This window comes from Oryza sativa, chromosome 10 (genome assembly GCF_034140825.1).
Source record: "Oryza sativa Japonica Group chromosome 10, ASM3414082v1".
NCBI classification, from domain to species: Eukaryota; Viridiplantae; Streptophyta; class Magnoliopsida; order Poales; family Poaceae; genus Oryza; species Oryza sativa.
The window spans coordinates 2,787,512-2,805,788 of NC_089044.1; the positions used below are offsets into that span (position 1 = coordinate 2,787,512).

General features: G+C 43.0%; 2 protein-coding genes across 2 annotated transcripts; both read right to left on the reverse strand.

Annotated features, from left to right (window-relative positions):
- Window positions 1–1,626: 1,626 nt before the first annotated feature.
- LOC107279044 (uncharacterized) lies at window positions 1,627–4,416 on the reverse strand. The gene is made up of 3 exons (XM_066304945.1): window positions 3,664–4,416; window positions 3,284–3,581; window positions 1,627–1,816 (listed from the first exon to the last, which is right to left on the reverse strand). Exons 1-3 carry the CDS (start codon window positions 4,414–4,416, stop codon window positions 1,761–1,763), a joined length of 1,107 nt encoding a protein of 368 aa, XP_066161042.1. The 3' UTR covers window positions 1,627–1,760.
- An 11,507-nt stretch (window positions 4,417–15,923) lies between these two features.
- LOC4348103 (thaumatin-like protein 1) lies at window positions 15,924–17,981 on the reverse strand. The gene is made up of 3 exons (XM_015757914.3): window positions 17,712–17,981; window positions 16,877–17,612; window positions 15,924–16,483 (listed from the first exon to the last, which is right to left on the reverse strand). The coding sequence occupies exons 1-3, from the start codon at window positions 17,776–17,778 to the stop codon at window positions 16,117–16,119; spliced, it is 1,170 nt and encodes a 389-aa protein (XP_015613400.1). The 5' UTR covers window positions 17,779–17,981; the 3' UTR covers window positions 15,924–16,116.
- Between the last annotated feature and the right edge of the window lie 296 nt (window positions 17,982–18,277).

Consider the following 18,277-nt stretch of genomic DNA (forward strand, 5'->3'; position numbering starts at 1 on the left):
AACACTGTTTTTATGAACATGTATGAATTTCCTTGTTGGATTATGGGACTTTGGACATATATGTATTATGCAGGTGGATTATGAGCATATAATTGTTGGGTTGCTATAGTTGGACTTGTTGAGTACCATTCATACTCATCCCATATATATATATATATATATATATATATATATATATATATATATATATATATATATATATATATATATATATATATATATATATATATATATATATATATATATATATATATATATATATATATATATATATATATATATATATATATATATATATATATATATATATATATATATATATTATTCCTTATAGTGTTGAGCTAACAATTAGGTGAAGAAATATTCTACATGATTGATCAAGATCAAAGCAAATAATCGTTCCATATCTCTACATCAACTGAGAGTTGAAGGTGATGAAGGTCTATAGTAGCAAGGTACTATTAGTGCTTATTTTGGCAAAAGTTATTTTTTTACGGTTTTTATTTAATGGGTTTCGCTATAACTGTTTCTGCTATGCTACTCTAGTGTGCCTATTTCTCGGTAAGTTGATTCTTGCTGAGGAATGAGCCGTAGACTGATATTCTACCTCGGAAGTGAAATACGTGGGTCGCTACATATGTGCCCCTCCTAACACACTTTTTAAGAGACGGAAACCAACGACACATTCTGGTCTTACTAAAATCATATTGAAAGCTACACATGTGTAATATTCGTGGGTATTAAAATTTGGTACTTGGTGGCTGGAGTCATGCATCCACAAATCAACCTCTATATCACTAATGCTTCCTATATCCATTTTGAATTTTTGACTGAGAGCACATGAATTTTGACCAATTAAGATTTATGCTAAGTCAGATCGAGTTGGTCAAAAAAAATTAAAATGTGAAATCCTAGTAAAGTACTATCGACTAGTAGTCTATTGGTATGAATTTAATGTCAAATAACTAAATTATTTGAAAAAAAAAATGTTGTCGGTTCAAAGCTTAACAACTCAAAGTTAAAATAATGAAGGAAGTATGTTCTTATGGTTTTAAATTACCAAAGCTGTTCCAGAGAACAAATACACAGTGCAAATTCTTCAGGTTTTGATGCAACAATCCCCAATTTTGGCAGCCAAAGTCTGACGTTTTGCTTCAAATATTGAAATTCAAAATTCCGTGTGTTCACGATTTTAAAATTCTTTTCAACAAAGAATACTTCTAAATGGGAAATTTTATTGTTCGCTCTACAGTTGCACGCGCTTCGACAAATATGCCACGAAGTTGTCTGTACAGACTGTACTTCATGTTTTTTGTCCCAAATCTGTTTACAGAAGATCAAGAAAAAATATCTTTGGACAAAATGTAGAAGCACATGCAACTATGGAGAAAATCATCAATTTTCCATTTAAGATATTAACTGCTACTTCTGAGAAGAGCCTACAGGCTAGAGCAGCTGCTGGATTATCACAGAACAAACAGAATAAGATCATCTTCTGTTTACAGAAGAACTACGGAGCATAAAGATAATCTGATAATATCTTCGCATAAAGCAAATATATGCTCAATGGAGTATTAGCTGTAATCTCAAACATAGAGCAACTGACACATTGGCCTTTTACGACTGAAACATGCGTGATCTAACATAAGTTAGAATAGCTAATAATACTTATATGGTAGTATGTGCTTAATACGTTAGACATTGGTGAAAGCAGTGCAGATGCATAGCTGATCCTTGAACACCTCTGCAAACCAAAGATCCTACAGCCGTCCACTTCCATGAACTGCACCAGCATCTTCACCTTCACCACCTCCACCTGCCATTACTGGAGAGTTAGGCCAAATTATGGAAGACCATCAGTCCATCACAGAAACCAGCAAAACTGGGATATGTAACAACATTAACGCACAACACATATATGGCAATTCGAAATTCTAGCAATTTGACAACTACTTGTGGGTAACCCCAAAGGAAAGAAAGGTTCTTTCACTAGAATCCATCTTTCTGAAGGTCACTAGAATCAAGAATGCATGTTAAAGCTCTCTGTAATTAGTTCAGTGTAGTGCATGATGAAACGAATATTCGTGTCCATCCTTTAACGTAACCCACAAATAAAAGCAATCAGAAAAGACTACACATGAAAGGTTACTGGATACAATATAATCCAAATGAATACCCCCCTCCATCCCAAAATATATGATTGAACTAACCAACATTATATAAAAAGAAACAGAGGGAGTATTATTCATGTAATCTTTACCAACAAAGCTCATGGTGTGAATTGCAGATGCACAAGAACAGTCACAGGAAAAATAAAAGAAATATGAGATTGTCGTGCATGGTTGCTACAATGCTACCCCCACATCACAGCCTCTATTTTTGCAGGCATGTACGACGTGAAGAAAGCTAGTTAATTCTGAAAAGACAAGAGCATGAACTAGTTTGGCCAATTTATGATGTCATAAATTCGTCAGCTTTCTTACAGAAATGAGTAACTTCGGAGCTTAAAATAGCTAAGCGAATCATTTGTTATACTTTAAAAACTTTCAAACTTTATATAGTAGATGTTGTTGTATCAGTATTATAGAGTAAACATGCTATAGTTCTATATGGGTGAGGGTGACCCCAGAATTTTCCTTTTTAAATGGAAGGTAAAGCATAGCTCCTTCTACAATATGCAACACTGTAGTTACATACGGATGACTCCAAAAATATGTGATCACCATTCACATCCACCAGTACAATCTTTAGCTCATCCCCTGATAGCTGATTACCAGATTTCAATGATATATTCAAGAGAAATCAGAAGCTATATTCTTACCCATAAAAGGCACATATATTCAATTATGGTAGAAAATGGATACCAATGCAAGCCCTATGTTCTTACTAACTCAAACCATACGGGAATTGGATATTCACAGTAACATTTTAACAATATGCTAGTTGAGGTGCACCTCTGATAAGCCAATTTCTGCGTACTACCCATTTTACATCCTCTTGAATCCATGAATTGCAAGAAATATGATAAGTCACTTCAACAAAGTAAACTATCAACTTGATACTGCTAACATCCATTTCATATGTGCATGTCTGCATTCCTATCCACAAAGCACAAACTAGAAAGGCAATCTATAACTGCAACTAAACTCAACCAGAACAGACAGGGATTTGAAGTCATTTGTGCAATTCATCTTCAGATACTACGAAAATTACACATTTAGAGGCAAATCAAATTCAAAATGAGAGCAAGTAAACACATAAAAAAAAACATTGCATGTTATACCTGCAACATAGACGCTTGAATAGGGATAAACAAAGTCCACCACTCTGGAAGCAGCCACCTTCTTCATCAGCATCTCATCTTCAAGATGGAGCATGAAGATCCCCTCAATTGTCCATATGAACGCAGAGATGCCACCTTCGTCAACCCCGAGCAGCCGGACAGGCGGCACCAGAATCACCCGCCCACCTGCGCATGGCAATGGCATTGGAGCGAACACGTCGAGGTCAATGCTCTTGAGAAGCACCCAGCTGCTGGTGCTTGCGACGCCATCGGCGCCGCCAGCCTCCCGCGCCCACAGCTGCAGGCTGAACACGTCCATCACGGCGAGGCCGAGTGCGCCGTCCGGCGAGGCCATCAGCTGGATGCTGCTCCTCCCGTACAGAGCCAGAGCGTCGGGCGGCGGCGGCTCGACCACGGCGAGGGTCTCCTTGCCCATGTCGAGCTCGAGGATGTCGCCGTCGGCCGTCGTCGAGCGCCCAGTAGAGCGCGTCCCCGGCGAGCGCGCTGGGCTTCTTGCCCACGTCGCCGCAGCGCGCTGTCCCCGCGGTGATCAGCCTGCCCCACGCGGCGGTCTCCGACGAATAGAGGCAGGCGGACGCGCGGCCCTCGCCGGTGAACACGAAGGCGACGCGGAAGGAGCCGTGTCGGCGGGTGTCCTGGTCGCCAAGAACCGCGGCGTTGCAGGCCCGGACGTGGCCCGCGAGGCGGCCGAGGCGGACGGAGCTGCGGTGGCCAGTGACGGGGTCCCAGACGAGGAGCTGGAGCCAGCCGGGCCCGCTGCGGAGGAGCACGCGGCCGTGGCGGCATCCCAGGAGGCTCCAGTCGCCGTCGCCGAACACGAGCGAGGGCCCCGCGGGCGCGGCGAGGGCGACGAAGGAGGGGCCGAGGGAGCGGGAGTTGTGGTAGAAGCCGAGCACGGGAGGTGTTCGGTGGAATGCGCGTAAGCGGGGGAGGAAGGCCGGGCCGTGGATGAGGCGGCCCCAGCGCCTGCAGACGAGCGCGGCGCGGTGGAGGCAGTCGGGGTCGGGCGGGAGGCGGAGGAGGATCTCGAAGAGGAGGTCCTCCGCCGGCGGCAGCGACGGCGGCGGGGCGCCCGGGCACGCGCGCTGCGGCGAGGGGAGCATGCACCCCATCGTACGGACAGTTTTGGCGGGGGGGGGGGGGGGGGTTGCGCGTTCGAGGCTGTGCGACACTTGTCACTCACTGGCTCTATACTACGGACTCTATGGTCACTGATTAGTGGGCCATCTCTTCTCTTGTCCCTTTTTGTTTTGTTGTTTGAGCCAGTTCAAAAGGGCTAGCTGCAAGCTCTAAAACTTGCTAAAACTCTTTTTTTTTCCTCTCTTTTGTTGTTTAGAATAGGCTATTTGCTTGCTTTCACCAATTTAAGGTATAAGTTTCTAAATAGTACTGGTATATCTTGATCCAACGAATTGTACACCGTGTGATCACACGTTGTCATCCTATTCGTTGGTGTGGCATGAAGAGGGCTCATAACGAAGCTATCAGTTGTAAAATAGACGTGCAACACTTGGCCGCTAACTAATTAGTACCCGATTTTTCTCTCTACTATTTCTTTTATCTATCACATGTGTTAAAATCCTAAGTAAGCAGGCTATTTGCGAGAAAACGGACGATATGCCACTCTATAGGTTGGGTTGGGATAAAATACCGCTCAATACAATGCATCGGATAAAATGCCACTCAATACATTGCCTACTGAATGAAATGCTACTTTGGAGATTTTTATGTCCAAAATGTCCCGAGAGAGAGAGAGAGAGGAGAGGGGAGCGCCAGGGAAGGCCTCCCGGGCGGCGCCGGAGGCCTCGCCAGGCGATGTCGCCTCTTCCTCCGCTGGCCCGCTGCCCTATCCTCCTCCCCTCCATCATCCTCGCCAGCCGCCGCCGCCCGGCGAGGCCTTTGGCACCGCCCGGGCGGCCCTCCACGGCGCTCCCCTGATCTCCTCTCTCTCTCCAAGGACATTTTGGGCACAAAAATCTTCAAAGTAGCATTTCATCCTGTAGACAGAGCGCCAGGGAAGGCCTCCCGGGCGGCGCCGAAGGCCTCGCCAGGCGACGTCGCCTCTTCCTCCACTGGCCCGCTGCCCTATCCTCCTCCCCCCGTCATCCTCGCCAGCCGCCTCCGCCCGGCGAGGCCTCTGGCGCCACCCGGGCAGCCCTCCACGGCGCTCCCCTGATCTCCTCTCTCTCTCCAAGGATATTTTGGGCACAAAAATCTTCAAAGTAGCATTTCATCCTATAGACAATGTATTGTATCCGGTGCATTGTATTGAGTGGTATTTTATCCCAGCCCAACCTGTACAGTGGCATATTGTCCGTTTTCTCGCTATTAGCTCACTATTGTTTATGCTCTTACCACTTAAATACTGGGGATTCACTGTTATTTCTTGTCGTGTAAAAGAATGGGATGCCCATATTATGTGTAGCTATAATAATAATTGATAATAATAATGATGCTAGTAGATAGATAGATAGATCGATCGATCGATCATAAAGCAAAAATGTCAAATCAATATTGGTGTGCAAAATTTCTTTTATACTACATTAATTAAAGAAAGGCAAAATACAATGCCAATCCTTAAACTTATCATAGAATGTCATCTAGACCCATAACTTAACAAAATGCTCATTTAGAGCCTATAATTTTGGCTTAATGTACCACGTGAGATCGGTTAATTAGATGGGCCATAGAGCTAACATGACCATCCATAATGATGGGACCTTTTCATTTAACCCCTTAATTTCCACTACAGTAACCTCTAAATTAATTGCTCGGCTCAAAAGGGAAGGAAGAGTATAGGCCGGGTCATTCGTATGTGCACAAACTTAACGTCTCCCTATCGCGTCATATATCTCGCTATGGGGACCTTTAATTTGATTGTGGATGATCAATGTCGCCCTAATATATAGCTACTTCTTCGCCTGCTCTCCTATTCAAGTGGTGGCATGCTGAATTATGAGAGCCGATTTTGATATTATTGTAACGAAAGGGGCTGCATAAGAAACTTCACCCACGGTAGATGGCCACGTCAGTACATAGTTTACAAAACCATGCGGTTACTATGCAGTTATAGCGGTTACCATGCACGGTAACTTTTTCAGTTTTTAAACCACGGTACGTCTCGTGGTTTCTCGGTAATCGCGCGGTTACCGTAGTAATCACCTTATCGTGGGGGTGCGGTAACCGCGCAAAAAGAATAAGGGGAACCCTGGTCAGTACTCTAGTCCCGCAAGCAGCACTTTGGACTTGACGTGGTATATTAAACAAAGATTATGTATCTAAGATGTATGTTATCTAAGTTTATGAAACTAGATGACATCTTAGGATAAGTTTAATTAAGGGCAAGCAATCTATTTTACTCATAAAAAATCATGGATTTATGTAATCATTTGTAAAAGGACAATCATCTCCCTCTCCTTCAGTCTCCCCAATTCAAAACAGTATTAAATGGACATGTTGGTGGTTGCACTTGTTAATGTTCTTGTTGGCTATCTTGCTCTGGAGTATAAATTCGCTGAGTCTTAGGGGTTGTTTAGATTGTAGCAAAAATAAACATTTATCAAATTTTAAAGATTTTAGCAATATTGTCAATTTTTAGCATAATTTTTTATGTATTTATCAAAGTTTAATAAAAACTAAATGGATTATTTTACCAAAAAATAATATGGTTTAAAATGATATCAATCTATACAAACTAGATTAATTTGTTTGTACTGCAGCTAATATGGACCAAATATCACCAAAGATGCGTACCACCCCACTTTAAGGCCTCATTGACAGGCTTAAATTTCTCGGCCCATCCATCACACTGGGCTTTCCCTGGAGGCCGAGTTACGAAAATTTCAAAGCAGTGGGCTTTCGATATAAACATTCGCGTACGCATTTTACAATTCCCATGGACTTATGTAAACTTTCCAGCATTTTGTCTGTCTCTATCGTGCGTTTGAACTGCCCATTTAGCTCGGCCAATTAACTTGGTTGCACATAAAACGAGATAGATCATTAATAAATAATTAATTAATTCTTAATAATTTTACACTTAGAAAATAGATACATTTGATTCTTTTAAAGAAACGTCTATATGGTATTATAAAGTATTTCTAGTGTTTAGTAGTTTGAAAAGCGTGTACTCACAAAATATGTTGAAGTTGCTCAGCCAAGTTGCTAAATTAAACTCAGCCGACTGCCATTAGCTTTTGTGGTAAGAAATCGCGTGTGAATTAAATATGTGGGTGTGACATGAGAAACAAATGCTAGTACCAACGATTCTTTTACTGACATCGACGAAGTCTCCCATACGTACATGTAAATCACCACTTTTTTCTAATTGAATATACTTATAAAAAAACTTATAAAATTGTTAAAAACATAACCATTGTTCTTCATGACGAATCTAAAGTTTCTTAGCCTAATAATCGATATTTAAGTACATACAACGTTCTTTTGAGAATGGAGATAGTGTTGGATTATATGCACCAATTAGTTCAACCAAAAGCTCAAACCCAGGGAGAAAAGAGCTTAACACATACTACTACTCCATATCAACTACAAGGCAAAAGTTGGCCATACGTATAGGCCCAGTAGCTACACGTACAGGGTACAAAAAATTGGTCGAGAAACTTGGTATGCAACTTCGTTGGATCCTTCGGTCGTCTGGGATTATTTTTCTGTATATATCTTGGGTCCATCACTGCACTCCGGCAGGCCGGCCGATCAAAGCTGTAGCAGCTGCTTGCCCGGCTTTTAGATTTGGTGCTCGATCTCATCGCATCTTCAGTAGCTCTAGCTTCTCTCACCTTTTGGAGTAGCACGCGTGCATTGCTGTGCTTGCTTGGTTGGTGAAGTGCGCTCTCCATCGCCTTTCTCGTCTTCAATTCCGATGCAGATCGACAGAAAGAAAGAAAGGAAGGAGAAGTTTTTGCATGCACGCATATTCCCCTAATCTATTTATCTTGATTGATAGTTCTTCAGATAGTAGTATATAATTGGCGATCCATGTATATTCGTGCATATAAAACAATATTTTTAAACAAACGGCGATCGACTTATATGTGATTGGTGATGATTCTAGGTTTGGACGACAACGATCATGATCCATACTACTATGTGTTTTACTGTGCTGAGGCGTGTGTAAGAGTTGAAATTGAAATATGGATACAAGGAAGACGATGCCATGCATGTTCCCGAGATAACACATGGGAAGAGGAAGAATAGTTTTATCTAACCAAAACTGTTTATATTTTAGGACAAAAGTACAAGAGAAAGATGGTGCATAGCACAAGTTCGTAATGGTTAAGGAAGCCAACGATCGTCGCCTATACCACGCTACCATCCTCTACACCTCCCACCGCGATCTTAAAACCCATCAAGGAATGGTTCCGGAATCTATTATTGCACTTGGTATCACACCTGTTGCTAAGAAAAGAGTCAACTTTTTCTCTCTACTCTCTCTCACTCCTCCACCTCAACAAGAAGTTCTTGAGCAATTGTGAGTGATAGATTATCATGCATGGTTTAGTAGCATAACACATCGAGAAATGGCCACTCTAGTAAGGTCATTTGCTAGGATTGAGTATATTAATGTATAACATCGGTTAGAGTTCTCATAATATTAGTATCAGCGTTGAGTGGGACTTATTTACGGTATGTTTTTTACTTATCGATGTTACTCGGTGTAATTAATTAATACCTGATGCTCTATAATCATAGTTGATGAGGGACAAGACAACCGTAACCATACTTTGAGCCATAGGTTTGAGATAAACCTTGTAAACAAAGTAAAAAATTCCTATACATCCGATCCATGTGTACAACTGACGTCCAACTAGTGGCAGTGTAGACACAACTGCTGTTTTGCTTGGTCCACCTATATTGTGAAATACCAAGCTTATTGATTGGTGGATGCTTCCAATCAGATGAGAGTAGTCGTACGATCGGGTTACACATGTAGCGAGATTTGAAACAAATTTCATGAATTTGGTCGTCTATTTCTATTATCTCCTATAGCGCGTCACACAATGCACATTCCACTATCCATAAGGTGGTCTTCCTGCTAGCTGCACAAGGTGTTAGACTAGACGACATAGGTTCGAAGCCTCACCCCCTTATAATCATTTGATATTAGTCATTCCCTAATATTCGCGTTTTTCACATTCCGCTATCCATGGATTTATTGGATCGTGCCTTCCCTCCATCTCAACTCACTGCTCTTCCAGGTACGTACTCTGCTTTATTTAATTACCGTGTCTTCCTATTTTTCTTTGAGGAATCACCATATTTTGGTGATGCTGTAGAGCTTAGGATATACTCCCTCCATTTCAAAATGTTTGACACCGTTGACTTCTTATAGCAAGTTTGACCGTTCGTCTTATTAAAAAAATTTATGAAATATGTAAAACTATATGTGTACATAAAAGTATATTTAACAATGATTCAAATGATATGAAAAGAATAAATAATTACTTAAATTTTTTAAATAAGACGAATGGTCAAACACGTACTAAAAAGTCAACGATGTCAAACATTTTGAAACGGATGGAGTATTTGGATAATGGGAAATGAGAGGTGGGATTGGGATTGAAAAATTAATGAATGATTATGATTAAATGGAATAGGAAGAATGAATGATTAAAATTTAAAGATAAGTTTTGGTGGGAGGAGAAAACATTTCTCTATGCCATTAGCGAAACTGGCCTTATGGGCCAGCAGTAACAACCTCCTTAATCGTTGGACCAAATGAATGAAACACGTGAAACACCATAAGGCATACCCATGTGGCTGTGTGCTGCTGGGTGCAATTCATTTCTATTCATTCGCTTGAGATAGCAACCGTACGGGGAAGAACTACTCCATCCGTCTCGTTAAAAATCAATCTAGTACTGAATGTGATATATTCTAGTACTATAAATCTACCTCCGTTTCAGAACATAAAAAGTTTTATAGTTGGACACGGTTATTAAAAAAGTAGGTAGGTAGGTGAGAAAAATAAATGACGGAGGGTTGTAATGGGTTGGGCAGAGAATGTTGGTAAAAAAATTATTATATTTTAGAATAAATTATGTGTGCTAAAAGTTGTTATATTTGGCACGGATGGAGTAGATCTACTTCTGTTCAGATTCGTTGTATTAAAATATGTCACGTCCAGTAGAATATATCATATCAGTTCTAGTTTTTTTTATGGACGGAGAGAGAGTACCTTGGTTTAAAAAGTTTTATCCTTTTAAAACATTGTATAGTAAAGTACTCCCTCTGTCTTAAAATAAAAGAGATTTTGGATGAATGAGATATTTCTTAGTACAACAAATCTGATACCATCCATCTGAAAATATCGTAACATAATTATAATACTATAAAATTAAATTATATATATATATATATATGTAAATTTGTTTGGTGCTCCATGGTGCCCGGGCACCATTGTTGAAATTGAGTATATACCCAATTCAAATGAGCATGAAACTTTTTCAATTATTTAGGTATTAATATTAACTACTTTACTAACTAGTTGAAAGCAAGTTTGAACTGAATTTGAACTTGTTTTTGTTAGATTTTGATTCTAGGTATATAGCATCCATACATATAATTAGTTAGGTATGTAATCATGGATTGTGAAATAAAGTTAAATTTGAGTTGTTTTGTTGATAGGTATAGGTATGAATCGAATTCTTATAACTAGGTATATACTCACAATTTGAAAATTTTGAAAATTTTGAGTGATTTTGTGCATTTGAAACCATGGTGCCCCATATGAGTGTCCTATATATATATATATATATATATATATATATATATATATATATATATTAAGATACATTTCACTATAATATATCTCATTATACTATAATTTATGACGAAGTATTAAGAACGGATAAAAAAGCCAAAGTCTACTCAGATCAAAGCACATGTTTGTGTGCAGTTCATCCAACGGAAGCAGCAGCCCTACTCTACAGTGTAGTACCACATCACACTTGCTAGCTCATTTAATGCGGTCAATCTCGTCTCCCCGTGCACCACTGACCACATCGTCCTATCTGCGGGTACTTCTACCTCCCCGTTAAAAAATTGCAAGGTAAAAAACAAAAGGTTAAAAAAAATGCACCGTGATTTCTACCCATCCCGGTGCAAAGATTAACCTGACTTGACTACAAAATGAGCACCTTGTCTCACTTACAGTGGACCAGAATGTGTGGGTCCACGCTGTCGTATGATGTGTGCGGGTGTGAAACGCGTGAGATTCCTTCCCGGCAGGGTGGGGTCAGTGGAGTAAACAGCAAGAAAAGACGTGAAAGGTGTCCACTGGCTGGCCCACATGGGATTCTCTGTGAAATTCGCTTTTACTACTGCTCACCACTGTACGGTCCATTTTCGGTAGGACATCGTCTCTTTTTTTTCCTCTCCTTTTCTTTCTTTTTTTTTTCATGCCTGGAATTTTGGTATTGCGACTCTCTTACAAGTAATACTCTGGGCAAACTTAGAGCATATTTACTTTGATATCATTTTTAACCTTACCAAATTTTGATAAAGTTAAAAAAAATAACTATATTTAGTTTGATGTCAAATTTTGGTAACTATATAAAAAATCCTCTCAAAATTTTGACAGCTATGATTTGGTAAGGTTTTTTTTTCATCAAAGTAACCCAGCCTTACTACAGTAATATGACATGTTCCCAGCTGGCAAATGTCAGATCGTGAAATGAGGTTTTGCAAAGGGTAGGAATGTCAAAACTATAGCTTTCGCGTTTATTTCGGTTATTAGAGCACCCGCAATGGTAAAGTAGGGTGCTCTCTATAAAACATGTACATCTCAGCAATAGACTAGATTAATAGTAAACCACCTCAATAGTATGTCTACACAGGTATCTATAGCTCTCTCATGCATTGCCTCGTTTTTCTCTATAGACTATCTCTAATCTAGTAGATAGCTTTGCTCTCTCTCTTCATTTAATATCTTCCAAGTAGGAAAATATGCTGACATGGATCTCTTGTAGATAGCTTATAGATAACCATTGTGGGTGCCCTTAGTAGTACTTCCTCTCTCTTAAAATATACTTATATCACTAATCAATTAGTAGATACTAATCAGTAATACAATTCTGAAAATTTTTAAACTCATAGTACTATAATCAAGTATTGATCATTATATCTTAAAACTATTTTAAAACGAAAGAAGTAAAGATATACATAAGTGCAGTAGCAAGGACGTGTGTTATTCAACTAACTAATGAACGCTCTCTAGTTTTTAAGTTCGGGCTTTTAAAAGAAATGTTTGTCCCTCCATTTTCTCATAATCGACCCTAGCACCATTCAAACCTATTTTTTTAAGCATTTATTTTATTTGTGGAAATTTTATAAATACTTAAAAATATATTATATTTGTCAAAGTATATAGCTCAAAACGGTAAAATATGTTATATTGTCAAAAAAATTGTTAACATTCACGTTAACAATTAACATATGATACAACGTTTGCATCATACCGTCAGATTCTTTCCCAAAAAGGAAGGGGAAAAGGTTAATTAAGATGATTTTTTTAGATGAAAAGATGATAGTTGTATTTTAACCACCACCACTACAAGATCGTTGGGAAAAAAAGCACGGCGTGAAGCCGTGATACGAAGGACCATTGTAATTTACATCGACCCCATGACATTGTTTTGCCAGCTGAGAAACCACCAAAATTCGACGGTCGCTTCTCCCGTCCCAAAAGGTCTCTCCTATATATGCATGAGAAAATTGCGTATCTACTATCACAAAAGATTAGATTTGCTGGAATTAATATCATCACTTAAACAGATTTTGCTAGAACACCACACCCAACTGAATCGTGTATGCTGAAATGCCATCCTAGACCGATGAGGAGTTCGAGGGAGGAAGAAAAGCCAACTCCTCGTCTCCAACTCCAGGATGAGGAGGGCGAGCGGATGGGAGCGAATGAGGTAAACAGGGCGGGCGGTGGTTGTGAAGCCAAGACGTCGCTACCTCAGCACCCCATACTAGATCCCTCTCTACCATGATGACCGACAGAAATGAGGAAGTTATATCGCCTCGGCCGCCTCCGCTTCTCCTGCGAGGGCCGTCGTGCCTCCCGTTCTCTCCGCCCGTCACCAGCTACACCGGTCCTTTTCTCCGTCGGTCATCGCCAAGAAGATGGGGAGGAGTGGAGGAGAGAGGAAGAGAGGTGGAGCGGATAAGTAGTCACTAACATGCGGTGTTCACGTGGGTCTCATGTTGAGTCAGTTGTCACGTCAAATAAAACCGGGAACAAAACCGCTTAAGGATTTAGAGTCTTTTGGTTTTGCATTTTGTAACTCGGTAAAAAAAATGATGGAGCTCGTGTATACTATTCCTCGGAAAAAAAAAGAGTACTAGTCCGTGTTAGTTATGTTCACAAACCTGTGCTTCTCGGCTGGAGCTCATCGTCGATACCGCAATATGATGATCACCAACCGCATGCCCCATGGTGTTGTGCATTGGAGTCAGGGTTTACTTAAATCATTTAAGGTAGGGTTACCGTCATCCTAGGATTTAGTGGTTCCTGTGTTAACCGCATGCTTATCGTAAAAACCATACGATTATCGTGAGGTATATTGTGGTTTTAAAAAGGGACAATTTCGTTTATGCCCATAGTTTCATCTCTAATATTGATTTTGCCCCTACTTTTTAGGGTTTTCGCCCCCACTTTTTAAACCGAAAGATAATTTTGCTCATGTTTTGGATGGAAAAGTTAATGGTGTTAAATAGGACATTTATGCCCTCCCCCAAATCTATTTATTAATTGTGTTTTTGCCCCCATTATGCAATGGCTTTGGAAATTTATTTTTTGAATATGTTTAAAATTAAATGACAGATTTTGACATTACAATTTGGACAAAATTTAAATTTGAAGGAATTTTGACAAAATTTCGGCAGCATTTTGACAAAATTTCAACAACATTTTACATAATCATATGAAGTCATATTGTACCTTACAAGTATCTCAAAGCATGACAACATAATAGCCAACACCAAAATAGCAAAGTTTAGTTCATAGCAAGCACCAACATAATCAAGTTCACATCATAACCAACATAGTATCACATATTACAGGTTCAAATCATAGCCAACATAGTAACAAGTAGCTGTCCAGATCATGCATTCAAACAAAAGCACTCATAAAGCTATTACATATGAGGTCCAAACCATTGAGCTAGCCTCCCTCCTCTTCCTCCCCTTCCTCTCTCACCACCACCACCACTAGCAACACCACCACCTCCACCTCCACTAGGGGCAGCACCAGCGCCTACACCTACCCCTCTCCCCGCCGCCACCTAGCGTGCCGCTTGGCCGCCACCCTCTCCCCGGCTACTCTCCTGCACACGCCGGGAGGAGCGGCGCCTAGCCTACGCCCGCTCTCCTCCGCCGCCGCCCGCTCGCCGCCGGCTAGGTCTCCAGTTTTTTTGGACACGGGCTAGGTCTGTCGCCGAGAGGAGAAAGACTCTTTATGGTTAACATTTCGTAGGGGTAAAAAGTAAATCACTAATTCGGAAATTCTTTATTTCTGCCATAAACCCGGTCTCACTAACTTCTATCCAAACCAGAGGTAAATATCTGTTTCAGTGAAAAAAGGTGGGGCAAAAACGAAAACCCTAAAAGTAGAGACAAAATCAATATTAGAGATAAAATTGGGGGGAAAACGAAATTGTCCATTTTAAAAACTAAAAAAATTACCGCACTAATAACCGCACTGGGAGTTGAGGAGATCGAATCGACGATCCACCCAGAATGCGGTGGCACGGTACACAATTACCAGTAGTACTAGTATACCATGGCAAAGAGCGACCGAGGAGGCTAGGCCCATCCCACCCATACGGACCGGACTGGACCCGTCACGTCCATCTCCTCTCTCGTCGTGGGCCCCCACCGCATTTGCGCCTCGATGTCCGCGCCCTCAACAATCACATCGCATGTGCCCCCCTCTCCTCGACACCCCCATCGCTTCTGTACATTCCTACTCCACTCCGGTAGCATTACGATTAGCATCAACATTAGTTACTTCAGCTAAGTGATTTAGTCGTACTATTAGCACGATTTTACTGTTAATTGGTTAAGTAAATAATTAGTATGCTGTAGTAGTGCTAATTAAGTATAGTAGTAGTAGATTAGTAGTATAAAAATAATGTAATAGTGCGTGCCGTGCCCGGCTGCCCGTGTGCCGGGTCGCCCTCCCTCGAGCGACGAATCTGCCGGCCCTTAAACAAGAAACAAAACCACACGACTAATGGCATGTACAATGATTTTTATTAACGGTCTCTCTTTATTATCATACAAGCATATTGGTTGATGTGGACTAGAGAGAAAAAAAAAAGAGAAAAATGTTTGCTACGTATAAAAGATGATTGCTCCGTATGAGTATGAGAACGATACAGAGTCGACTCTTAGTATTTATTAGAAATTTTTTTATTGCATTGAGTGTAATAAAGGAAAGATGACTACTAAGAAAGTATTTTGTTATATTAATGGTTAGATACCGTATTATCTTAACTATTGTAACATGATGGCCTCTAATTAACATAGAGGCCTTACTGAGTCTCTCCCTTGGTACTTGCCCTAATCTCATCGTGAAAAGCCTCAAAACCTGCAATTAACTAACATCCTAATTAATCAAGTAATTAATCAACAATCTACAGCGTACAACCGATACAGTCTACCACTACCCCCTACAGTACAACAACAAAGCTCATCAAAAATACCCCCACTCACACTAGTCAACACATCGTCTCATGACTAAAATGTTTTTGTTACTACTACAATGGCGCCGACATGGCCGCCGGGCATCACCGGAGCACGAGCAGCCGCAGGGCGTGGACCAAGAACAGCGCCAGCGCCGCGGCGGGCGACGGCCGGGACAGGGACGCCGCCGCCGTCAGCTCGCCGGTGGCCATGTTGGCGATCCACGTCTCGCTGCCGCTCAGCACCACGCCCTCTTCGCCGCCGCCGCCGGCGTCGCCGCCCATCGGCATCGGCATGCTGGTGTCCGGGACGGCGTCCGTGAACGTCGTCCCCGGCATCGTCGTCGCCGTCGCCGTCCCGGGCATCGTCGCCCCAGGCATCGCCGTCGCCGTCGTTGGCGTCGTCGGCGTCCCCGTCCCCGGCATCATCGCCGCCGGCGTCGGCGTCGCCGTCGTCGACTTCTGGCTGCCGCTGCGCACCACGTGACATGGAAAGAGAAAGAACAAGCGCACATGGTCAGCTCACGAGCAATGTGTGTATATGCATCTGGAATCAAATCCATGGCTGCAAGCAAAATCAACAGTAAACTAATCGCGCGAAACAAAACAAAAGCTCGGGTTTGCACTTTTCTTTTCACCCTATCTGCAACTAATTAACTAAAGATAATGCCAAGATCTCCTCCACCTAATTACTACTACACTACAATCCTTGCACTTTCTTTCCATTTCTAGCTCACAACATGAACAGCTCACTAAGCATCCAGATTTGCAGCTCAGATCACTCTCTGACAGTGACAGTGAGTGAGTGACAGTAGCTAGCAGACAGCAGTGGAAAGAGCAGATGAATGGCGGGAGAGAGGTGAACCTTGGGGAGGAGGCGGGGCAGAAGGTGAGGGTGTAGTCGGGGCCGCCGGAGCAGGTGAAGGTGGAGGTGGGGTCGTCGAAGGCGTAGCTGTAGGAGCGGGGGCACGCCGACTTGAACACCTGCGAGTACGCCGTCGGCCGGCACGTCGACGGGTTCGCGAACGCGCCGCTGCAGCAGAACTCCGGCCGCCCGAACGCGTCGCACGCGCTCCGGCACGCCGCGCCGCCGCCCGCCCGGAGCTCCGCGGGGCACATCGCGTTCAGGTCCGCCGCGCACCCCGCCGCCGCGCACGTCGCCGCCGACGTCAGAGACCCGCCGCCACCACCGCCTCCTCCGGAGGACGATGGCTCCACCAGCACCGGCAGGTTGTAGCCGTCGACGAGGCTGACGTCGTAGAAGTCGAGCCCGCCGCTGCCGTCGAGCGTGAACTCGGCCAGCGTCGCGGGCGGCGCGGCGCCCGCGCCGTTGCACTCGGCGCCGCCCGAGCCGCAGTCGCCGGTGGCGCACACCATCCGGCCCCCACCCGCGCCGCCGTCCTGGACGACGGCGCACCCCGTGCGCGCCCACATCCTCCCCGACCACCCCGCCGGCGCCGGCACCGCCCGCGCCACGCCCGGCGGGAGCTCGAACCCCGTGGTGGCCAGCCGCGCGCTCCCGGCGTTCGACAGCACGCCCGGCCACACCGTGTCCGTGCACCGGTTGACGAACGTGAACGTCGCCGCCTCCACCCCCCAATCTGCGCACACACACACACACAAAACAAACCATGCCGCCATTACCAACCATCCACAACAACAACAACAAGAACAAGATCAAACATCACAGATTTACCTACCTCTCCATAAGACCAAGAAGAGCACAAGAACGGCGGTGGCAGATCTCGGCAACCACCCCATCGCCATTTTCTTGATGCAATGCAAATGCAATGCAAGAAGCGTGCAGTTGTCAGAGATTCAGGCACAGAGCAGAGCAGTGGAGTTACTCCACTTCACTTCACTTCTGCAGTGCACTAATGCAGAGAGAGAGAGAGAGGTAGGGGACAGCCACCACAAGAGCACTTGGGAGTCTTGGAGATGGAGAGGAGAGAGTCACAAGGATGGAGGAGAGGGGAATCTTTGGGGATGGGTACAAGGTTATACAGGGAGAGTGGGGGCAAATGGCTTTCTTTTTTTTTTTTTACCTTGCTTTTGGGGCAGGAGTGTACATATGCATGTATGATCATGTTTCCTGGGTAAAAGTGAGCTTGGGAATGGGCCTTGGTTGTTGATTGTTCCTGGGGCATAGGCTTTCTTTTTTTTTTTTTTTACTTTTTATTATCCTCCCCATCTGTGTATATTTTGTTATGGGATTGACAAGGGTTAGGGTAGAGTGAGTGGATTTTGAGGTCCCCCTCCCCCCTAC